Consider the following 23,923-nt stretch of genomic DNA (forward strand, 5'->3'; position numbering starts at 1 on the left):
GTTTTTCCATGTGTTTTGGGTTTTTTTTTTCTCTCAATTCCCAAACCAAGGCCCCCTTCCTGGCTTTTCAGCCCTTGAATACTACTGGATGGTGTTCAGGAATCCACCACCATCATCACCATGTCACGACAAGACAAGAAGAAACAACATCAGGGGAAAAATCAGTGGCGGGGAGTGGGGTCCTGGGGGATGAGATTCGCTTGGCCGTGAAGCTTTTTGGGTTGTGGTTGGCAAAATACACTGCGGCACCTGCCCCTTCCTGCTCCTTCCTTCTCTCCATCCCTCTCTTTCCAGCAATAAACTGGTTTAGTTGGGTGTCCAGTCTGACACCCCCAACCCCTCCACCGCTCACCTACCCCAGGAGCTCTTTGTTTAAAGACATCCCCTAAACCCACCGGTGACCATGGCCGGTCAGGGCTTCATGTGCAGGGGTTTTCCTTTCTCTCTTTTATTCTTATTGTCATTTCTTTCCTATATATATATTTCTCTTTTTTTTTTTTTTTGGGGGGGGGGTGGTTTTGGGGTTGGTTTTTTTTTTTTTTGGTGAACATATACGTTTCTTTTTTCTTTCTCCTTTTATCCTTCTTTTCAACAAGGTGCCTTCCTGTTCCACAACTGATCGCTCTCAAAGTAAAGTGAATCTAAGAAACCATAGCGCTAGAACACAGATGGTACTATTTTACCCGCATAAATTCAATAGTGTCCCCTTTGGTTTTTGGTTGACGGTTGGTTTTTGGAGGATTCTCTCTTTTCCCCCAAGTGGTGGGGGGGGGAAGGAGGGGACCTCGCCTCCCTCTCCATCCCCAAGCCTCTCCCAGCGCTTCCCTGTCTCCCCTTTGGACCGCCTGCTCCTCCTGAGGACACCCCAGGCTGGCAGGGAGCTGGCAGGGTGGCTGGGCCGAGGGCTGATTGTAAGGGTTTGGCCTCGTGATTGCTTTTTTATATGGCACAAGTCACCATCGAGAGCTCGGAGGAAACGACCGGTTTGAAGCTTAGTACCATCGCTCCAGAAATTCCCGTTTTAAGGCAGGTTGTAAATTGGCACAAAACGAAAAAGAAAACAGCAACAAAAATCTGGCGTCTTTTTTGGTAAGTTGCCGGTCTTGGCGTTGAGTTGGTTGTGGTTTCTGTTGGTAATTCCTTTCTTTTGGGTTGTGGGGGGGTTTTTTTTCTCCCTTTTCAATCTTATCGGGGAAGTTTTCCCCCTTCTCACGCCCAGGGATGGATCTGACCACCAGATCCCTGGGATTTTTCTTCTCCCACCGTCCACCGACACCGGTTCCAAAGGAGGGGAATTTTTTGTGGTTGGGTTTTTTGGTTTTGCAATTTCTTTGGTAACAGTGATGAAGAGGGGGGATGGGAGGGGGCAAGAGTGTTTGTTGAGGGGTGGATGGTGCAAGACACAAAGCCAACAGATCTGCTTTGTCTGTGTCCATTCCTCAACCGAAAAGTGAACCAGAAATCCAGTGGTGAATGTGGAGCCAGTCACCAGGAAAGATCAGATCCTTCGCTCCAAGTCTCTCCTCCCGTCTCCTTTCAAACAATTATAATCTTTAAATACCCGATTTCTGTAGCTAAAATGTGCTTCTTTGACCTGCTTGAGCGCCAGGCGACGCGGTGCAGCCGCGGTCCCCTCTGGCCGTGGCGCCGGGGGATGCTCGGGTGCATGGAGGCGGGTGGCCACGGCAAAGAGTCTCCTTTGCCATGGAGTTCCTCTGGCAGGGATCCGGGGATGGGTGCTCTCGTGGGTCAGGGTGCATGTGTGCATGGGGGGTGGGTAGGTGTGGGTGCTCTTGGGGGTGTCCAAGGGGAGGGTTGGAGGAAGATGCCCATGGAGGAGACTGGGGCTACAGGAATGCCCTCAACCAGGTTTCCAAACCCTTTAAGGGAGAGGAATGCAAGGGAGTGTGTCAATGGCAAGGAGGGTCAGGCTCATGGGGAGCATTTTCCCTGCACATTCCCCTGTGAACCAAGGGGGGATTCACCTTGGTTCAGCGGGGTTATGCCAGAACCCAGCCCCATGACTCCACTTGTTCTATCTCCCCCACTTTCACCCCTCCACCATGGGAGCCATAAGGGTGGCTGTGGCACAGATTGAGGTTTGGGTAGGGCCAGGACATGTCCCTCTCCCCAGCGACCCCGGTGGGCAGGTGAAGACAAGGTTCTGTGGTCCTCGAGGACCAGGGATGCATCCAAACAGCACCTCGCCCTCTCCCTCCATCCCAAGTCATTTCTTGTTCCACACAGGTTTCCTCCGAGCCCTCCTAGGTGGCTGGGAGGACACAGCAGCAGGATGTGGCATGAGGCCAGTGTCCAGGGGTGATGCCTGGCTGAGGGTCTGGGAGGCTGATGGACCTGCAGCATCCAAAAGCACCCACCCTGGTTGGCTCGGGACATGCGTGTGAGTCTGGGGTTGGCTTTGTCATGAGGAGGATGTCCAAGAAGGGGCAGGGAGGGCTGGGGGACATCATGCTTTGGAGAAAGTGCTTGTAGAAGAAGAGGGGACTCCAGGGTTGGCGCCTGGCTCCTCCTGCCAGCGGTTCATACACCGCCGGCGGGCATTCATGAAGAAGTTGCTGACGGTGTTGAGCTCCAAGCCCAGCTGCTGCGAGATGGTCATCTGCATCTCCTTGGATGGGCGCTTGTTCTCCTTGAAGATGGCGATCAGGGTGCGGCGCTGGAGGTCCGTGAAGACCAGCCGCTGCTTCTTGGGCTGCAGGCTCCTGTCTTTCTGCTGCTCTTGCTCTTTGCGTTTGCAAGCTAGATGTTCAAAAGAGAGAATAGGGCCATTAATTGGTGCTCACCACCCTGGCCCGCTTGCAGGTTGCTTGGCTGCCTCGCAAAATCCAGGCCCTTCCCTCCAGTAAACCTGCTGGCTTGCTGCCCACGCGTCCCTAGGCTACCTCCCTCCTCTTCCTCCCTGTGCCTCCTGAGTGTCTGCTGAGATGGGACGACAGCCTCTTGCAGCATCACTATGAGGAAAGCTTGGGTGAAGCCCATCACCTCTTCAGATGCCCAGGGAAAGTCTCGACATCTCCAGCTGAGCCTGGGACTAGAGACTGGGGTAACTCCTGGGCTGGCAGCCTGACTACTGGGACCTGCTCCACCCTAAATTTGGGGGGTCAACCATCAGCTTCCCTCATTTCCTCATCACCTCTGTGGATCTCACCGGAGGACTCGGGGAAGTGGTGTCTCTTGGCCATCACATCCAGCTTCCAGCTTGGAAATACAGGAAGAGCCAGGGACAGGCACATTGTTAAAAAAGGCCAGTTTGCAGGCAACGTGTCCCACAGCAGACAGCCTGGAAGGACTGTTCGTGGTTCCACCTGCTCTGGGAAGGAGTTTTCCTGCCTCCAAAGGCTGGAGAACACCTGAAGTACCAGGAAATCCAGTATCCCCTGCGTGCCTTTGCTGTCAGATCCTTTGGCACGTGTCAGGTTGAGCCAGCACCAAATCAGACTTTCCCTATAGGTTTGGCTTGAGCCAAAGATCAGGACAAAGGTGCTGTCACATAGGGATGGGCTGCATAGAGGCAGGAAAGGCCCCCTGACACCATCATGCGGCACAGAAGGGATGGGGAGAGGTGATTATTCACCTCTTCTTATATATAGGGATTTTAATTGCAGGAATATCAAGAACTGGTGGTGAAAGTGGTGAGAAAAGGTGCTCTTTGCTAGGACATTTGTCTATAAAATGATATAACAAGAGAGTTTGTGCAGTGCTGGTCTATACTCAAAGCAGGGCCGACTGCATCAGGGTGCTCAGGGACTTGTCCAGACACACGCAGGCACTGCAGGAGTGTAAGATGCCCGTGGGAGAGGCAGGGCATGGGTCTGGCCCTCCAAGGCTGGGGACAGATGGAAAGCTCAAGAAAGCGAGAATAAACCAGGAGCTAAAGACTTCCCAAGGCAAGTCCCACTCTTGGCCCGGACAAGCAGCAGTTTTCAGCCTTTGCAGTTTCTTGGTTAGGATCTTCCAAAGGATTTTGCTGGGAAGGCACAGGTCCTTCAAGACGTTGGCTGTTGGAACCTTGCTGGATGACAGAGTTCAACTTGCTTCGCTCAGGTACTTCCAGAAGCCTCTTTGACCTGGTGCGCAGACCTTGGAGGGGCCAGAGGCCAAGGCTGGAAGCTGATGCCACAGCGATGGGATGGCATCTTGGGTCCACACAATAGGCATTCCCCTCAGGCTAACTACCTTCCTGCTACACTGATGCACCTCCTCGGCCGAGCTGAGTAAAAGGGTAGGCATCCATGTAGCCTAGGAGTAACAGGAGGATGTTTGAAGTGACTTCTTCCTCACTAGGAAGCAAGGTCTTCTTCTGTTTTTAATTCAGCTGGCCTGCGCTACAAGTCCCCTTTACAACCCCTTGAACTAACAGAGAAGGATGCTATCCACCCCTTCCACCCAAAGCTGGGGACACCTAGAGTTCAGTGAAACACATAATTTATCCAGTACATTTAGCCTGGTTTCTCCAGCTGCTGGGGTCGGTCCCTGCCCCATCCCCAGGCAGGTGGTGGAAACCATCAGTTCTGGTCCCACTGGGGCAGGGGGAAAAGGAGGCACCAAGCAACCACACTCAGAATCAATCTCCTTGGTAAAGATGGTTTGTGGAGAGCCTTCCCCTCCCCTTCTCCCCCCTCGGGCAGGTTTGGCTGCAAACCATCATCCTTAGGGACAAAGGACAGTCTGAGCCCTGGTCGTGCCGGGGGACCCTGTCCCAGGGGTACCGTACTCAAAGAGCCAGCAGAGAATGGGTTAGTGGAAACCTACCCTATGACCATCAGATGCTTGCAAAAAGAACAAACAAAAAGAAGGCTTTATAGAAAATTCGACGTTTTTTTCCAGACATGAATTAAAAAAAATGACCCCCCCCGAACTCCCCCCAGACCAAGCAACAAGCAGAAAGTCCACACACACACACACACAGAGCACGTGCACATTCAGAGCAGCACAGCTTCACCCACCCACCGCGCGCCCTCCCAGGATCCCCGCAGCATCCCCCCGGCATGCTCGGCTCCATCCCAGTGCTGATGGCACAGGTGGGACCTCATGTCCATGGTGGGCACCTCGCCTGCTCCCTGTGAGCACGGCTTTTGCTCTGCATGGATGGCACTTATCTGTGTCTACCATATACACACCAAGCGCATACCAACGCGTGCAGGTAGCTGTAAATACACCCACCCCTCCTTGAAGCCACTGGGATCCACGTTGTCCTCTTGCTCTCCTGTCTGTTGGCACCCATTCCCACCAGCAGTGCTGCACAGCCAACCTGAGCCCCAGATTCCAGCTTTTCAACCCCACATTCCCTTCCCCCTATTCTATTTTTAGGAGTAATTATCACAAACCAGTCTCCCATTAAGAACTCAAAGCTCCAAGGCAAACACTAACCATGAGGGTGTTGCTCGGACAACCGCGATCCAGCACTAAACCCGAGTATTGCTTAACCAGAGGTGACACCCTGCCCCACAGCCCCCATTCCCCCCTCACTTTGGACCTGGAACGCTGCCGCCGGCCGCAATCCCACATTTCCTGGGCTCGTTTGTTTATTTATTAATTCCTTTTTCTGCTGACGCAGCCCAACACCCCTCTTCCCCACTTCAATCTAATTACAGCTCCGCACAACAGGGATCGATAGTGACGCTGCTCAGATCTATTTACGACGACCATCAACCCCCCTAAGGAGGATCTTTTTCCTATTCCCCATCCCCCGGGCGCTGCTTTCCCACTGTGTCTGTCCCTGTGTCCCCACCAACGGTGGGAGCTGGGGACAAGCGGCAGCTCAGTGTAAAGTAAGGGGGTTTCCTTTGTGCTTCAAAATCCCTGTTTTCCAAACGTTAAGATCCAAATGGCTCCTCTTTGGCTTAATGCTGTTCTTCACTCACATCCTTCCAGGGACCCTGAGGGGATGGGGACACGCTTAGGCCATTTCCACCCCTGTCTCTGCGGTATCCCCCCAGCAAACGCCCAAGCCACGGGGTTTATTCCCTGGCTTGCCCTGCTCCTCCTGGGGCACAGGAGATCCTGGCAGTACCAACAGTGGGAGAGATGGATTGGGGCTCCCATAGGCAGGGCGTTCGCTCTGTCGGCCAGTAAGGGGCTGTGCTCACCTACGATGGGAGCTCTTTTTCTCCTCTCTTCATCTGTCCCCAATTCAATGCCTGCATCCCTGAGTCCTCCACAGCTCAACCAGGCTTGGCCGACCAGTGCGGAAGTGTCCAGGAGGGAATGCCACAGTGGGATGGGATGACTGCACAGAGCCCCGTCCTTCCACACACCAGGCACACAATCCTAGCAGCATTTCATCCCCAAGGTAGCTGACCCGCCTGTGGAACAGCCACAGGGAGCGAAGATAAGGGGGGCAAAAGCAGGAGGAAAGACCTCTGGAAGCAGCGGCATCCCACCCGCTTTTCCTGGAGGATTTCTGCCGAGGGTTTCTGCCTCCCTGGACACTTATGTCAGAGGGAGAGCGTTTTCCTTGACTTAACCTTGACAGCTCCAAGCAAAATATCTCCCAAATCATTTCTAAAGGGACATAATAGAGACAATTAAATGGCTGCTCTTCAGAAGCTGCGATTATGCCTCGCAGCGTGAACTCCGCGAAGCATTTAACTAATACCTGATGGCTTTGCAGGCTTCTGCAGCCTGCCAGACCCCGGGTTCTCTATTATACCCGCAAACCTCTGTTTTCTCAGCCCCAGCGTGCTCTCCCTCTCCATTCACTTGCAATACAACCTGTAATTTTCTGCCCACTTTGCTTAAGTGCTGGTGATTTGTTGAAATCACAAAAGACAGGCAGGGGCTTTCAGAGCCAGTGCTGGCTGTAAGCAAGGTGAGGGGGAACAAAAACCCACCGGCTTTTCTCTTTTTCTCCCTGTCAAATCAGCTCACCACGGTGCAAGGGGACAGAAGAGCATTTAGGGGTTCAAAGTGAAGTGAAGGAAGGGATGGAGAGAGGGTACGTGGACGTGGTTGGCCCGGTTGGTACAGGTTTCTCCGGTGCAGTGGTAAAATGGGCTCTTTTCACTGGTGAGCACTGAGTGGGAAATGGCCCAGAGCAAAGCTGGCTTCTCCCCATGCCTTCAAGAGGGGTCTAGCCCCTGGGCTGCCTCAGTTTCCCCCTCTCCTAGAAGAGGCAGCGGGATGTGAACCGCTGTCACAGAGAAGGGGGGTTGCACAATGGGTGTTACTGGTTCACACCGTGCCCCAGTACTCTGGAAGGTTTGGGGAGCTGCACCTCTGAGCAAACTGGGATGAGCCCAGCGCCTCCCGCAGCAGAGCGGTGTCTGATCCTGAGTTGAATGAACCTCATAGCAGCTGCTTCCCCAAATCTGGACCAGAGTCTGGTCCAGAGATCAGGGGGCTTCGTCTGCAAACCAGAAATCCTTTGGTCCCCAGCTGGGCCAATGGGATGCTCAGAGCTGGGACAATTGAGAAACTGAGAGACATTTGTTTGACTTCTCTACATTGTAGGAAAAGAGCCCAAAGAGTTTGGTCACAAACACGCATCTCCAGCAGAAATTCGAGTCTTCTCCAGCTGGGAAGACTCAGTGCTGTCAGGAGAATCCCCGGAATACAATGCAGGAAGAAAGAGCTCACAAAGCAACACCACACTTCCTTTTTGCCTTTTTTCAAACCCCATTTGATTCCAAAACCTAACAAATGCAGAGGCAAAGGGGATACAAACAGGGTCAACCACACAACCACCGGGCAGAGCCGGCACTGCACTGCCCATCCCTGCAAATGCCACCCTGGAACACTGCAGTGTTGTGATCCCCCAGGCTTCAGCAAAGAGCCCCCAACCTTCTGGGCTCCAAAACCTGTGGGCATTTTGACCACTGTGGTCCCGAAGCGTCGGCCAACTTTGAACCACTTCAAAGTAGAAACTGCCTCGCACTAACGCTCAGAGGCCATCCAGAGCCCAAGAGATGCAGTTAGGGGCTGTGATGTATCTGCAGAGCTGCAACCTCAAAGTCCTGCTGGGTCAGAGTGACATGGTCTGGCCAGAGCTCCTGGCCCCACACATGTCCCTGTGCCACATGGCTCTGCCTCAGTGGGGTCAGGCTTCCCCACTGATGTCCCTGCATCCCGAGGCCCGGGGAGAGCCCCTGGTCATTGGTATGCAGCCAGTGCGCTGCAGGGTGAGCTGCTTCCCCAAGCCCGGCAAATGAAATCTTCCTCTGAACGCTGCAAATGAGGAGATGAGATGAGACAAAGCGCTCACCTCTGCGTTGCTGGGTGCTATTTTCCTTCCCTTCTAAAGGGTTTCAGTGAGTTGTTCCAGTGAGCTGCTTTGGGCAACCCGGACGGGGCTGCAAGGAGCCACCAGCCACCTGCACCGACCTCCCCAGCCCATTCCCCAGCAACCCAGGGGCTGCTGGGGCAGCGCAGGTCGGCAGGAGGAGGAAGGACTGGAAATGAAAGCAGAAGTCTTTGTTCCTCCACCCGGTTGACAACGGTTGCTCCCTAGAACGGGGGGGGGGGGGTCAGCTGGAGGAGACCAGCAGAGCCACCCGAACCTGCAGCAAAGCGGCCAATGCCAGCCCCAGGCAATGCCTCTTTTTCCCTTTCCTGCCCTTCTCAAGGTCCGGATTTTCATGGCATGGCATTTTCAGCTTTCCCAGTGCTGAAGCAGATGAGCTGCTCTGGTCCGAGGGTGGGTGAAGGGACACAGGGAAGCTGTGGTGGCTGCAGGTGTGCTTGGCTCCATCCATCCCCACCTGCCCTATTTTTATTCCTGTCCTTTCCAGGTAAGCTGCTACCAGAGACAGTCCTGGGCTGAGGCAGCTGCATCGGACCCCTCGCATGGACACAGAAACGAGCCGTTTCAGATGGATTAAAAATGTGGGTTCGTTGTTAAAAGCATTTCCTCTATGCAGAGAAGTTTCACTTTACACTTGCTTTGCCACAGACCTTCCTAAACGCAGACCCGGTGCCCCGCTCTACTCTCCCAGCACCGGGGTGGATCAAGCTCAGCTCCCAGCTCTGCCATCACATCTGCTGGCAAAGGCACTTCCCAGATCTGCCCCATTTCTTCCCTTTCTAGGCCTTTTTCCGGACCAGGGTCAGCTGCTTCTTATTGTCCCAGCGGAGATCACTGCCAGCATAGCCCAGGACCAGCCCAGCTGCCTGGTGTGAGGCAGGGCCGGCAGATGCGCCCTGGGAGTCCTGCCGGCTGCTCCGCTCTCCTCACTGTTCTCCTGAGTCATCCTCACTTAGTGTGACGAGGGCAAATTGGTGCTAATGAAGTGCTGGAGTCAGGCAGCGGCAGGCAGGAGGCAGCAGCGCCGCGAGGGATGGCAGCAGCAGGGGAAGGCTGTCGAGGGGGGCAGCTGGAAACCCTCCCAAGCCCTGAAATAAGTTTCCCTTGGGGACATCAACGCTTGCTCCTGCTCAGCTGCGGCGCAGGAGCCTCAGCTCTTGCCAGATCTGGTGGGAAAACGGGAGTTTGAGGTTCAATTTGTGCCACAATGACACGGAGAACCAAGCCACGCTGGGCAAAACCCCACGGCTGTGGGTCCTGTGCAGTCCACCTCTGCCCTTGCTCCTTCACACAGGAAAGGAGCAGCAAGGATCTGCCTCCGGCAACGGGCACACCACTAAGGGATTCTCATCAGCTCGTTCCTGTTGGGCTCCTCCTGCCAAGCGCCCGCTGTCTCCAGCAGCTCCCAGATCCAGCCGAGTGGGAGCAATGCACAAATTCAGCAATCAATGGCACATATTTCATCAGGGCACTTGTTGCTCCCAAGCTGCTCTCAGTGCAGAGATGGTGCCCAGAGAGAGCCCGGCGCCATTATCAGCCAAGGAACATTTGCTGGAGAGAGGGGAAAGCAATAAAGGGCAAACCCAACAGTTTTCTGCCCTTCCTGGGGTGGATTTAGCCGGTGTGGAAAGCGAAGCTCCCTTAGGGTTTGCCCGAGTCAGTTCTCGGATGGCTGCCGGCTTTGCTGCCCTGCGGTGCCAGGAAGATGAGCAATCCTCCAGGTCGGGGGGGGCCAGGTTTGCTGCGCCGGAGCTCGAGACCCTCTGAAGGCTGCTGGGGAGCCCAAGCAGAACGCTGGTGGTCTTGGGCTATCCCTCAGCTCCAGCAGATGGGAGCTTCCAGATCCGAGCCCGTCCCTGGCGCCAGGCCCTGCTCCGGAAGGTGCTGGTGCTCTCAAGGGGGCTTTCAGCCCAGTGGGGTCTGCGAGCATCCCCATTCCCAGCTATCCACACCCCGCACCAGGCTGCCCATGGAGCAGGGCAGGGCCAGCAGGGAACCCAACCTGGCCACCACTGCACTGAGGGCGGCTCTGGGGGCCCGGAGCCCCGTTCTGCCCAAGGAGCCAGGGGATGCTCAGGGTCGGGCTGACCCCGCGGGGTTCAGCCCAGCACCAGGCCCACGATGACACCGAACTCCCTTCACCCCGTCCGGCCAAAGAGCCCCAAGCAGGCACCTGCCCCGGGCTGGGCCATGAGGGCGGCGGGGCCGAGGTGGAGCAGAGGGACCCGGTCCCGGCCACCGACACCCGGGGAGGTCCAAAGGACCCCATTACCCGCCGCCATCTTGGAGCGCTGATCGCGCCCCCACACGGCGGGTAATGGTTTGCTCCGCGCCCCTCTCCCCCCGCAGACCTCATGGGCCGTCCCAGCCGCGCTGGCGCCCCCCTGCGGTGGACGGGCTCATTTTCCGCCCCCCCCCGCTGCTCAGCGCAATGGGCTGCTCCCGCCGCCCCGCACAACACGGGGATGGAGCGGTCCAACCGCTCCCGGGGGGGGGGGAACTGACGGCCACGGGCCAGGCCGTCCGCGGAGCTGCCCCACGGCTGCCCCCACTGTCACCCCATGCAGTGTCCTATCACCGCCCCACACACCCCCCCATCACCATCACATCACCACCCCATCTCCACCCCACAACCAACCTCATGGTTGCCACACCATCACCATGTAGTGTCCCATCACCGCACAATGACTGCCCCATTGCTCCCCGATGGCTGCCCCACCGTTATCCCGTGTAGTGCTCCATCACAATCCAATCTTGCCCCACAAACAACCCCCCTGCTGCCCCACAGACCACCATCACCCCCACCCTGGCCAATACCTGCTGCCCTCGGGGCGACTCAATCGGTCCCCCCACACGCGTGGGGCTGACACACTGCAGCCGGCGCTAAGCCAGTGGCTCTTAATACACCACTCCAGCGTTATTAGTTCAGCTCCCAAGGCATTTCCCGCAGTAATTGCACTGATCTGCCAGGGATTACGCGCTGCCGCTGTAACGATGGATGATGTTTTAATTCCAGCCGGGCCCCTCGGGGAGGGCAGGGCAGGGACCGAGACCCCCGCGCACCAGGACAGGATGTATGGGCCTGGATGGATGCTCCTGTGAGGGGCTTTGGGATGGGAAGCAGCCAGAAACCTCAACCCCATTGGGCGATCAAGCGATTCCCTGGGCAGGGGACACCAGCGATCCCGGCTGGCTGTGGTTCAGCATCCCTCCTGGGGCTGCAAAGCAGCCAGGAATGCTCCTGAGTGGCTGGGGAGGAGCCTTCCCAGCTCCCACATCACTGCTGTTGGGGGGGAATGACAAGCCCCAGCTGTGTCTGCCCCTGGATCCTGCTCCCCGCTCATCTCTGACTGTCCTGCAAGGAGGGAAGCTCCTTCTTCCCACAAGAAACCTGGGAAGGGGATTTTTACACGGGCCTGTAGGGACAGGCCAAGGGGAATGGCTTGAACCTGCCCGAGGGGAGACTGAGCTGAGCTCTGAGGCAGAAGCTCTTCCCTGGGAGGGTGCTGAGGCGCTGGCACAGGGTGCCCAGAGAAGCTGTGGCTGCCCCATCCCTGGCAGTGCTCAAGGCCAGGTTGGACGCAGGGGCTTGGAGCAAGCGGCTCCAGTGGAATAGGTTGGGTCTGGATGAGCTTTAAGGTCTCTTCCCACCCAAACCAGGCTGGGATTCAGTGAGTTCTCCATCTGAGCACAGTGAGGAAATTTCCCCCCCCAACGCTACCTTTAAAAATGACCCCCACGCAGAGCTGTTCCTTCTGGTAAAGCAGCAATTAATCACGGCAAGTATAGGATGGATTTGCAATCAGCTCCCCGCCTCCCGCTGCCCCCACTTCACAGCCCTGGGTATTTTTCCTACCCCCGCCCCTCCCCGCTGTGGGGCTGGGGCCAGCGGAGCCATTGATCCTGCCCAGTCGATGCTATTGAAACTCCCACGAGTGGCTTTAGCTGCGCGTTGGATATTGCTGGCACATCAGTTTGATGGCTACGTGACCGGCGGGGAGCTCGCGGGCAGGTTTGCAGGGAGGGGGGTGAAGGGGAAGGGGCTATGGGAGCAGGGATTAATCCCCATGGAGCTGGCTTGGTCCTTGGGTGGGAGCTGCCGGTCCCAGGGGCTTCTGCCCAAAGGTGGGAGAGTGAAATGCAATGGCACGGCTGGGGACTTGGGGGGGGGGCTTAAGGGGGGGGTGTGAAATAAAAAGGTGGAAAAGAAAGAAAAGAGAAAGAAAAAGAGGAGGAAAAAAGAGAAAAGAAAACGGGAAAGGGAAAATAAGAAAGAGAATAGAGAAAAGAGAAGAGGAAAGGTAAAAAGAGAAAATTAAGAGGCAAAGGGAAGACAGAAGAAGATGGAAGAGAGATGAGAGAAGATTAAGAGGAGAAGGAAAACGAAAAGAAGAAAAAAATAAAAAAGACAAAATAAGAAAGAAGAAGAAAGAAAAAAAAAAGAGAAAGAAAAGGGAAAGGAAAAAGGAAAGAGAAAGAAAAAAGTTGGAGCTGGCTGGATCAAAATCGTCATCCAGAGGAGGTATAAACCCTCCATAAACACCACTGGAAAAGCTCCTGAGGCCAAGGGGGGGACATCTGGGCACCCCGACTCACCCCATCTCCCCCTGGGAGTCCTTTGCCCATGGGAGATGATGGCGCTGCAATGGCACCCCCGGGCTGAAGATCCCAGCTCTGCCTGGGTCAATAAGCAGCTTCTCCTGCAGAGAGCAGGGCCGGTGCTCCTCCACCCCAGGCCCCCGCCAGTGGGGCAACTGCCTCATGATGGTGCCAAAAATCAAAGCAAATAAGTAATGTGGGGTTTTAGTTTGAGGTGTGGAAGCAGAGGAATGGCTGGGAATGGTCTGTTCAGAGCAGAAAAGGGCTGGTTTGGTTTTGGGGAGATGCTATCCAATTTTCTCCAGGAAAAGCAAGCTGGTTTGGAACCATTACTGGTTTGAATAAAAGCCCTGATTTGGAAGAATCATCTTTAAATTTCTTTATTTTAATCTTGGTGTGGAAAGCACTTTGTGATACCCTCCCTCTTCACTGCGTTTTTGCCTTGTTTCTGAGCCATCGGAACCAAAATGGGCTGCAATGCAGGCACGCGTGCAAACACCCACCTCACCACACAACACATGAAATCGAGCCCTAAATCAAGCACGGTCCCACTTCTGGCTGCCTCTGTGTGGGGGTGAGTGCTTTTGGGGGGTCCAGTTGGAGCCCTGCATAGAGGAGCTCCCCTGGGAATATCAGGGTCGAGGTTTGCTGCCTTCTGTGTGAGAAATGGCATCAAAATCCCGACCCTTGCTCCCAGAAAGAGAACTAAAAGTGGGTGTTAAGCAATAGATCCGTTTTCAGAGGCCTCTTGTTAAAGCCTTGGGTCCCTGTAAGTGACTCCAAAGCCTGACAGTGCGGTGCCACCATCCCACCCTCCCTCTTCCTCCTCACCCCCTGTTCTTTGGGAGGCAGATGGAGAAGGGGCCACTCCACCATGGGAGGGCTTTGGAAGCACAAACCACCACAGCATCAACCCCGCCATATATATTCAAGCATCCTATTTGAGCCAAACTGGGTCCGATGCTGGTCCACCCACCAAGCAACCACTGAGCAAACCCCATTGGAGATATATCCACCATCCTGGGTTGTGATTTATCTGGGGGAGGGATGCAAGTCCAGGGCAAAAATAAAGAGTAGGGCCAGATCTGTGGAGAAATTTCAAGGATGAGATGCTGCACGCAGGCACTGGTGTCATTGCTACGCGCTGCTGCACTCCCCAGCCCTGCGACAGGGTCTCTGATGCTCGGTGGTGGAAGCGGCCTTTGCTGGCGGCTGAGCAGAGCCGTTGATGTCTCTGTCAGCCCCTGATACTATCACCCGTCAGCAGCTCCCAATACATTTGCAATTTTATCCCTAATGGAGAGAGTTTGCTCATTACCTGCTCTTTATCGGTAGCATGACTCCCACAAAGGGGCATCCCTCTCTGGAGCTCATCTTCCACCTTAAAGGATTGGCTTTTTATGTGGCATCGCTGAGTTCCTTGGCTTTAATAACCCAGTGTTGAGCAGTTGATGCTGGGCATCATGGTGGGGGATCCTTGGGGAGACCATCACCTCTGCAGCCCTTTGAGGACTGCTTCGGCACGAGCTGTATCCCTTGGTTTTGCTCCATTTCGGGTTTTTATAGGCTCCCTGACAGCCAAACCTGAGGCACCAGCTTCCAGCCGTGCCCTCCCAGCATCCCCTAATCCTGCCAGACCTCAATATTTAGGGCTCCCTGGATTCATGCCGGAGGCTGGAGACATCAGTTTGGACCTGGATGGGAGACCAGCAGCCCCTGCTCCTCTTGCTGCCTCCTCTTGCAGAGCCTTGGGCTCAACAGAGCCGGGTCAGTTACTGCTGCCTGTGCCAGCAGCAGCAGAAAAAGCTGCAGTTTGCCTTTCTTTCATACGTTTGTTTGTCAAGATGTTGGGGTTTTCCTCATTGCTGTGCACAGAGATGACGGTCAGCCCCAGCATCACACAACCTGCTCTCCCCTCAGCAGGCTCCTGCATAGGGATTTTCTGGTTCCTTCTCCCAAGCTAGGCAGAACCACCCCGGCCCTACCCTGCCAGGGGTGATGAGGTTACTCAGACCCCAAATGGATCACTCCTGCTTGGTGATTTGTATACAGGCAATTGCAGAGATACAGAACCAAGGCATGGCGACAAGTCCAGGTCTCCTGCTGAGGACATTGTCCAGCAGTGGTGGCATCTGCCCTTCCCCAGATTAAAGGCCAGGCAGCAAATTAAACCCATCAGCTCCCCAGACTCAGCTCACAGCAACACCAAGTCCTCCAGCATAAAGGAAACAGGGCACGGTCTGGTTGGAGCAACAAGGTCCTGCAGTGCAGAGCTCGAAGGCAAAACCCCAGGGATGAGACAGCAAAGGAAAGGACCATCACTGATCCCAAACGAGGGGGGAAAAAGCCGGTACCCACAGTGGGATGGAGCCAGGGAATACAGGCATCCTCTCTGCAGCACTGCCCATCTCAGCCCACCACCTCTACCCATATCCCAGCATGTGGGTGTACATGGGTGCACCCCACCTTGCCATGCGGCACCTCCAGCCCTGCCTTTGCCCCAGTGAAGCGTTGCCATCTCCGTGCCTTAACTTTACCACCTGCAAAACACCTTGAATCCCATTGAATCCCTTTTAAATAATTTCTGGACCTGCTTGCCTTGCCCTCCAGAAACCAACAGTACTTAGAGCGATGGCACATATCCCCAACAGAATGGGTATATACGTTAAGACAGAGTTATTAAGGTCCTTCTTGAAACTATTCACGCAAATATGTCTCGATTTCAATATTAGGTCTTTATTTTTTAAATGCCCTGGTCCCTTTTTCTGGCACCAGAGAATCCAGGTTGCCTTTTTGGTTCACTGTCTTTTAACAATCCCAAACGTTTTAAAAGCCCATCATCTGCTTTGCTTGCTGGAGATGGTCTTAAATCATTTGAGGTATTAACAAGACTTTGGATTTTCTGTTCCATCAGCAAAATCTTGCCACTTGATGGCCACGGTCCTGCACAGAGCCAGTAAGAAATGCACTCAGCTGCCAAAAACGGCTGCCGGCTGCTCGCCAGCCCCTCACTGCCCCGGCACATACCCACATCGCTCCCGCTGCACCCATCCAGCATCGCTTTTGGCTGAGGATGGAGGAAATTTTGGGCTTCAACTTCCCTTTTTGGTCAATTTTCCAAACCAGGGGCTGAGCCCAGCCCCTCTGCTCTGCTGCTGGTGCTGTGCGGGAGCAGGGCGCATCCCGGGTTGGTTGGACACATCCCAGGTTGATGAGACACATCCCAGGTTAATTGAAGCCCCAGCTTGATGCTGAGCCATGGGATTTGTGCAAATCAGCTCAGCCCCAAAAAGGAAGCTGGGGTAGAGCTGCACCATTTTGTGGATGCAGGGTGAGCGGGGATCAAAGCTGCCTAAAGGCTCCATCCATACTCAGGGTGCTGGGCTCCCTCTGTTCAAGCCTTCCCAAGAAGGGAAAATCAGGCAGCAAGGAAGAAATCTCTTCACCCATCCAACAAGGTGCTGATGCTGGGAGGTGACGGGTCCAGCTTCTGCTGAGAACAAGGAGGCAACAATTCCTGCAGGAAACACAGCCCATCCTATGGCAGCAGCATCCCAAACTGCACCCCAGGGTGTGGAGCCGGAGGTCTCCGAGTCCCCACCAAGCTGCAAAGCCCCAGCCAGCCTTTCGAGCCATGGTTTGGTCTAAATAAAATGGACTTTTCCCTCTTATTTTCGTGTAGCTTTTGCGTTGCCACACTGCCGCAAGCCCTGAATGTGGGCTTTGCACGAGGAGACGCATGAGCCCAGGAGGTTTCCATAAGGGATTTCTAGCTCCTCTGCACCCAGGCAATGCTGAAGGGATGCTGGGGAAGGTGAGGAGCAGTGCCCAGGGCAGGGTGGGATATTGCCAGGGCAGGAAAACAGGCACCTGGGCCCTGCCTCTGGTCTTCTCCTGCCCTCACCATCCCACCCCTTCCTCCGCTTTGGCAGACCCCGGGTTTATCCACAGTGCTGGCATTCACTCTGCGGCACCAGGGCAGAAAGCCCTGCGATGGGAGCATGGGCAGAGCCTCCCCTGTGGTCATTCCTGGGGGTCGGCTGCCCTCTCTGGCTCCCCAGCCCTGCAACCGCATCTGAGCAGAATGAGAAAAATATTGGATTTGTTTTCTGAAAGGGGAAAAAAAAAAAAATCAAATCCAATATTCTGTCTGCGATCCCAGACTCCGTGCCTGGTTATGGCAGGAAAAGGCTGTAAATCTCCCCTTTCCCCACCAGCGGCGGAAGAAAGACTGATTTTCTTTTAATATTCCTTATTTTCTCTCTTGGTTGAAGGCCCCATCATTTTGCTCTGCAATCTCTTTGTTGACCAGGGCTTAAACCTGCTCTCCCGGCTCTCCCGACCCCAGGAAGTCGCCTCGCACACCCTTCCCAGCAGCTCCCAGGCAGCGGCAATGAGATTTTAATAGATGTATTTTCAAATTAGTTCTGGGCCTTTCAAGACTTATCAGTTAAATGAGGTTTTTCAAATTGATTCAAAGGTCACTCTGAGAGTTTTCTCTTCTCTGTTATCTCTCCCTTATGGTTTCAGTGGCGATTGACAGGACAGAGAAAGAGAAAAAAACATCACCTCCATGCTGCACACCCAGAAGTGAAAAAAAAATAGGGAAAAAACTACCAAAAAAAAACCAACAAAAACCCACCCAAAATGTGCACCCAAACCTGAGGCGGTGGCACGGAAGGACCCGGCTTCAGCTGGGGATGATGAGCGGCGGATGGAGGGGTTGGGGGACCCCCATAGGCACGGGTGGGTTGTACCCGGCGAAGAAGGGAGGTTGTTTCCTCCTGGGGGGGGGGAAGCCTGATTTAATATTTAACCGACGGGAGGTTTATTGGCCCCTTCTGACGCGCAGATTAGGAGCAAACACACACGAAAAAATAGCCGCGGGCGGAGCGAGGCGGCCCCGTGCGCTGATAAGGGCGCGGAGCGGGGTGCGGGGCGCGGAGAGGGGTGCGGGGTGCGGAGCGGGGTGGGATGTAGGCTGCGGGATGAGAGGCAGCTCCAGGCGGGCGGGTTCGAGGCGGCGGGCACAGTTGTCTATTGTTAAGGTGCTAAAACGATAAAATAACAGAAATAGTTCGTATTTGATGAATTTCAGAACATCAAAAATCCAGCGGGGAAAAGGGGGTTTCTCTCCGTTTTCACTCGGTTTCTTTGTGCTCTCCTGAACGGGCACTTCGCCCCACCGGGACATCCGGACTCTCGTTTTCCCCCATTTGACGGCGGCGAAATAATCCGCTCCCTATCCCACAAACTCCCCCTCGGAGCCCCGCGGACACGCGCGGATCGAAAGCGGCGAAACCATCCGCGATGTCCCGATGCTCCACCTGGCCGGGGCCGCGGCCGGTGCCCGGGGCCGGGGTCGACCGGAGCCAGCCCCGGTGCCTTCCGGTGCGGAGGCGCCGTCGTTGGGCGAAAGTCGTTTGAAAGAGGCTGAAATTGAAACAAAGCTCGTGGAAAAATGAATATATCTATATGTATTTACCGCTTTTTACGCGGTGCGATCTTGTCCCTAATTGTGGCGTTTCGGTGTAGTAGTTCGGGGTATTCATTAGCGGCATTAATTGCCAAAGCTCTCGGGCATTTGCCGTGGCCCAGCCCCGCGATCGTTCTTGCAGTTTCAGGGTGGTTTGGTTTTTAAAATAACGACGGTTCGTGCTGCGGCGGCGAATTGCTCGGGAGAGAAAGCCCTGGGAGGAGAGAGAAAATAAAGGAAAAGAAAGGAAAAGAGAAAAAAATAGAAGAAAGAAAAGAAAAGAAAAGAAAAGAAAAGAAAAGAAAAGAAAAGAAAAGAAAAGAAAAGAAAAGAAAAGAAAAGAAAAGAAAAGAAAAGAAAAGAAAAGAAAAGAAAAGGAGAAAAGAAAAGAAGATAAAAGGAAAGGAAAGGAAAAAAAGAAAGAAAAGAGAAAAACAGTGAGACAGAAAGACAGAAGGAAAGGAAAGGAAAGGAAAGGAAAGGAAAGGAAAGGAAAGGAAAGGAAAGGAAAGGAAAGGAAAGGAAAGGAAAGGAAAGGAAAGGAAAGGAAAGGAAAGGAAAGGAAAGGAAAGGAAAGGAAAGGAAAGGAAAGGAAAGGAAAGGAAAGGAAAGACCGAAAAGGAAATAAAACACTGAGGAAAAAAGTTAAACATGAAAAGAAACAAAAACAAAGGAAAGAAGGAAAAAAAAATACAAAAAGAGACAGCCAAAAACAGAGGAACCGAAGGAAAAATAAGAATTAAGATGGGGAAGGGAAAAATAAAGCTCAAACTCAAGAGAAGGAAAGAGCGGGCTCGGGGAGATCCCTCCCGGCCTCCCCGGGGTGCCGGGCGCGGCCGGTCCGAGCAGAACCAGCCCCTGGGAGGAAAACACTGGGGGCCGGGGCAGCCGGGCGCTCACCCGGGTTAAGAGCGAAGGAAGGCGGAAAGCGGGAGCCGCCGTGTCGGGAGCGGGGCCCAACGGCGTTGTCGCCCACCCGAGAAATAATCACGAGGGAATTGCCCAGCCTTGAGTGTCGGAAGAAATCCGTGGTGGGGAGGGGGTACCCACTGGTGGGGGGCGCTGGCAGGGTGGGAGAGCACCCACCGACACGTGTGGGGGGCTGGCACCCACCACCCCCCGCGGACACGCGGGTTTGGGAGAGCAGGAGCCCACCCGCTCCAAGCATCATCCCCCGGGGGCTTTTTTCTCCCCCAGGGAGAAAACGAGGTGGCAGTTGGGGGGGGGCGCAGCCCTGTTCCGCCGCACAGAGCTCCCCAAAGGTGTCACTGTGGGAGCCCCTCAGAACCCACGGGCTTCGTGGGGGGGGGTCACGAAGTTTGTAGAGCTGCATTTGGAACGAGATGGGGGTGATGCGGCCATGACAGCGGGTCGCGGAGATGGATGGCCCGAGGGGACGGGGACGGGCACCGCCAGCTGTTGCCCAGATGTTTCCCCGTGGGACTTCCCGTTTTGCCGAGCCCCGAGGGGCGAGAGGAGCCGCAGGCCCACGGTTGGATAATTAATGGTTCATCTGCGAACGGAGTGGTGGGAGGGGGGAACGGGATTGGGAAGAGGAGAAAAGCGGGAATTGCCATTTATAGGGGCCCGATGTGTTTATTGATCTACGGTTTACTGTCTCGGACTAATACATCAGATGGACTCCTGCAGCCGGGCGGGACCGGGACCGGGACCAGGACCAGGACTAGGACTAGGGCTAGAACCACCCTCGCCGCGGTCGTGCCCTGCGTCCAACACTCGTTTTACTCCTTACACTGGGAAGGGAACAATTCCTACCCGCGGGACAGGGATCCCTTGCCTGGTGGCCGGGGGATCGCAGCCCTCCGGGCCCCTCCCGTTCCACCCCTCCCCAAACGCTTGGCAGCCCGAAAGAACGAACAGGCTCGACCGGCAGCCCAAGGGGGTTCGGGTTAGGGGGGATTCGCCTGCATCCATCGCTGAGACCTGGCACGGCTCCCCCATAGCGCAACCCCCTCCCACCGAACCCCACTTCTCGGGGTTCAATCTGCCCCATGCCCGGGCCCTGGCGGAAGAGACGGCGGGAGGAGCGAAACGAAAGCGGGGCCCAGCGGGGCGGCAGCGGGGCCGGGGACCGGGAACAAAGCGGCCGGGCCCAGGGGAGGCAGCGGGGAGGTCGAGGTGGCTCTTCCCGGCCGGGGTCCGGGCCAGGCCGATCCCCTGCAACGGCAGCGGCCCGGTTCCAACCGGCGGGTTCATGGGGAGGGGGGGGTACTTGGATTGGGATGGGGTTTGTTGTGGTTTTGGTTTTAGTTTATTTCCTCTCTTGGCAGGAAGCAAAGAAGCCAACCCCGTCCCCAGGAGATCTGGGGGTTTCATTTCCATAGATAATCCCTCCGAGGGAAAACTTGGCGCTGGGGAATCAAAACCACGTTGAAGAGCATAAACCTCGGCCGGCGTCGCGGGAGGAGCGGAGCGACGGCAGCGGGGACCGAGCCCGAGCCGGGCAGGGCCCTCTCTGCCCCCCCACCGGCTCCGCATTTTTATTATCACCATCGTGGTTATTATTGCAGATTTTGGCGAGGCAGAAGCCACCGCCCGCTGCTCAATTAGCCCGAACAACGGGGGCATTAAACGGCCGATCGCGGCAGTGTTTAAATCTTTATTTACCAGAACCTTGTAAAGCCAGGAACAATTTGCATTCTATTAACTGCTTTTCAATAGGGCATCGACTGGAACTAAAAGATGCCACTACCCTGCCCTAATTAAAGAGCAACTGAATTACACTAAATACATATGAACGCTGTTCTCCTCCATAAATAACGGCGGGTTCCTCGCCGTGCCGAGCGCCGGGCGGGCTGGACACTGCTCGGATGCGTTAAAAAGAACAATAAAATAGATATAAACGCGTGGTTTATACCCCACGGGCACCACAGGGACGGCGCGGAGGGGCCGGGGGAAGGACGGGTCGGGGCGGCTGCGGGGACCGGGGGGTTGCGGGTCAGGCCGGGCACCGGCCCCCCCTCTGCTCTTGTCCCCGCCACCCCTGCTCAGCCCCCTCAGCCACAGCGCGGCCGAGCAGAAAAACCGCTTTTCTCCAGCAAACCCGCGGCCCAGCGCCGGGCTGAGGCCGAATTTGCCCCGCCGGGAGCGGCCGCGCTGCGCTCCGCACCCGCGGTGCTGCGGGACACCCGCTGCCGCCTGCCCTCCGGCTGGGAACCGGGGTCAAGGAGCGGGATTCGCTCCCTCTTCCCGACCGCAGCCGGTGCCGCGGAGGGAGCGGAGCGCAGCCCTGGCGCTGCCGCCTCTCCCCAGCAATCCCCGGCCCCGCAGCCCGGCTCCCGGCGGCAGCGACCGGGCGGCGCGGGCACGGTCCGGAGCTTCCCCGGAGCGAGGCTCCGGTACCGGGTAAGGAGCTCCACGAGCGGCCGCGGGGTCGCGGCTCAGCCCGCACCCGAGGGCCGGGAGCTCTCCGGGGCTCACGGGAGACAAGGGGCCGGCACCGGGCGAGTAAGCACCGCCGAGGCTGGAGGCAGCCGAAGGGGGGGCCGGAGCACCGGCAGGCTCCCTGCTCCCGGGATCCCCCATCTCCTGCCGGCAGGAGCAGGCCCGGGGAGGGTCGGTTCGCCTGAAGCATTTTTCACCTTGAATATAATTCACTTTAAATATTATTTCCTTCCCTTTCTACTAAAGGCTTCAAATGGGTAACACCCGCCCCAACCTCAGCTTGCAATGGCATTCCAAGAGCGGGAGCTCCCCACGCGTGTCACCGACACCCCCGAACCCACCCACCCAGAGGTGTGGGGTAGGCGGCCGTGGCCGCAGACCGCGCCGTGCCCTTACCGGCCAGCCTGAGCGCCGACATCCTCTGAAATTCCGGCTCCTGCAACCATTTCCACATCCTCCGGAAAGTCTCCCGGCCTGACTTGAGCTTACTCCAGGGCTTGGGGTTCCGCAGCAGGTCCGAGAGGGTCCCCTGGGAGCGGCACAAGATCCTCTGCGCGAAGATCGCCTGCGGGATGCTGTAGCGCTTCAGCTCGGCCGTGATCCTCTGAGCCACCTCCTTGGTGTTGATCTCCTCCACCTGCCCGGAGCCGCCGGGCTGGGAGCCGGTGGCCGAGGCCTGCCGCTCCCGCTCGCCCAGGAGGGCTCCTCCGGGCTGGCCGTGCGGGTGGCCGTGCGGGTGCATCCCGTTGAGCGGTGGCATCATGGCCGAGCTGGGCGCCGCCAGCCCCCGCGCCAAGTGCTCCTCGCCCCGGGACAGCATCGCGGCGTGCGAGTCGAAGCCGTTGGGCGAGAGCATCTTCTCGTTGGGCAAGTGGCCCCCGGGGCCGTAGGGAGCCAGCGGCTGCTGGGCATTGTGCAGGCTGCCCAGGCCGTTGGGCAGCGGCGAGAGGGGCTGCCCCATGGCCGGCATGTCCTTGGGGTAGTGGCTGTAGAGGTTGCCCATGGAGGCCAGACTCCGCTCGTCGCGCATGAGGGTGAAGCTGCCGCTCACGTTGCCGGCCAAGCGCTGGTGCGGGTGGTGATGGTGGTGGTGGTGGTGCGGGTGGTGGAACTTCTCCGAGACGGTGGAGATGGGCGGCAGGTGCTGCAGGGGAGTCAGCGTGGTGTAGGTGCTGCTCAGGCTCATGCCGGAGGGCGACTCGCAGGACATGCTCATGGCGGGGTGCAGCGGGGCGGCCAGGCTGTGCTCGGCGCGGTAGTCACCCCCCTCCAGGATGGAGGCCATGCCCGAGACCATGGCGGGCCGGCCGTGCGGTACCAGGTTGCGGTGCGAGCCCTGCCTCCCGTGCGCCGGGCTCAGCAGCTCTGCGGGCTGCGAGTGCGGGACGCCGTGCAGGCTGCCCAGGTTCTCCATCGCCAGCTCCATGGTGGCCGCCAGGCTCTGCCGCTGCCTCTCCCGCTCGCTCGCTGCCTTCCTCCCACAACCCCCCCCCCGCCGCCTCCTCCTCCTCCTCCTCCTCCTCCTCCTCCTCCACCGCCGCCGCGGCCCCCCCCCCCACCCCGTTCCTCGCTCCCGGATTAATTCAGACTCCGCGCTCGGGGATCGATCTCCCGCGGTCAGGCCAGCATCGTGCGCCGCGCCCGCCCGCCCCAGCCCGGCTCGGAGCGCTGCGGAGCGGGGCGCGGGGCGCGGTGCGGGAGCTCGGGGCGGCTGCAGCGCGCCTCGGCCACCGGCTCCCGGCAGCCTCGCTCTGGGCCGCGGCGTGACGTCAGCACCGCCCCGCCCCCCCTCTCCCCCCCCCCCCCCATCCCCCCCCCCCCAACCTCTCCCGGTGAGATGGGGGGGGGGACACGGCATTGGCGGGGGCAGCGCGGAGCAGCCGGCGGGGCCCGGCGCACGGCGGGACAGCCCCGAGCCCTGACCCCTTCCCCGGTGACCCCCCCGCCCCGGGTGACCCCCCTCTTACCAGGTGCTCCCCCACACACACCGAGGTGACCCCAGCACCCAGTGCACATCTGGCGGCTGTGCCCACCTTGTCCCGCACATCTGGCTGAGCCCCCCCCCCCTCCCCGGTGCGCCTGTGCCCAGGGCCCCAGCATCCCTCTGAGCCCCCTCCGATGCCTCCCAAGGGCCGGGCTGCCCTCGCTCACCCCAAACACCCCCCGTGCTTCCCAGCGCG

At 57.1% G+C, this 23,923-nt stretch overlaps 1 protein-coding gene across 1 annotated transcript; it reads right to left on the minus strand.

The window, feature by feature from the left end:
* Positions 1–2,432: 2,432 nt before the first annotated feature.
* Positions 2,433–23,169, minus strand: ONECUT3 (one cut homeobox 3). The gene is made up of 2 exons (XM_065699781.1): positions 22,140–23,169; positions 2,433–2,760 (listed from the first exon to the last, which is right to left on the minus strand). The coding sequence occupies exons 1-2, from the start codon at positions 23,167–23,169 to the stop codon at positions 2,468–2,470; spliced, it is 1,323 nt and encodes a 440-aa protein (XP_065555853.1). The 3' UTR covers positions 2,433–2,467.
* Positions 23,170–23,923: the final 754 nt, after the last annotated feature.

This window comes from Lathamus discolor, chromosome 21 (assembly GCF_037157495.1).
Source record: "Lathamus discolor isolate bLatDis1 chromosome 21, bLatDis1.hap1, whole genome shotgun sequence".
Classification (NCBI taxonomy): Eukaryota; Metazoa; Chordata; class Aves; order Psittaciformes; family Psittacidae; genus Lathamus; species Lathamus discolor.

Bases quoted from the DNA above. Each gene is read 5' to 3' on its own strand.
- ONECUT3 (XM_065699781.1), bottom strand. From the start codon at position 23,169: ATGGAGCTGGCGATGGAGAACCTGGGCAGCCTGCACGGCGTCCCGCAC. The intron at 2,761-22,139 runs GTAAGGGCACGG...TTGAACATCTAG, and splicing joins GTCGGCGCTCAGGCTGGCCG to CTTGCAAACGCAAAGAGCAA.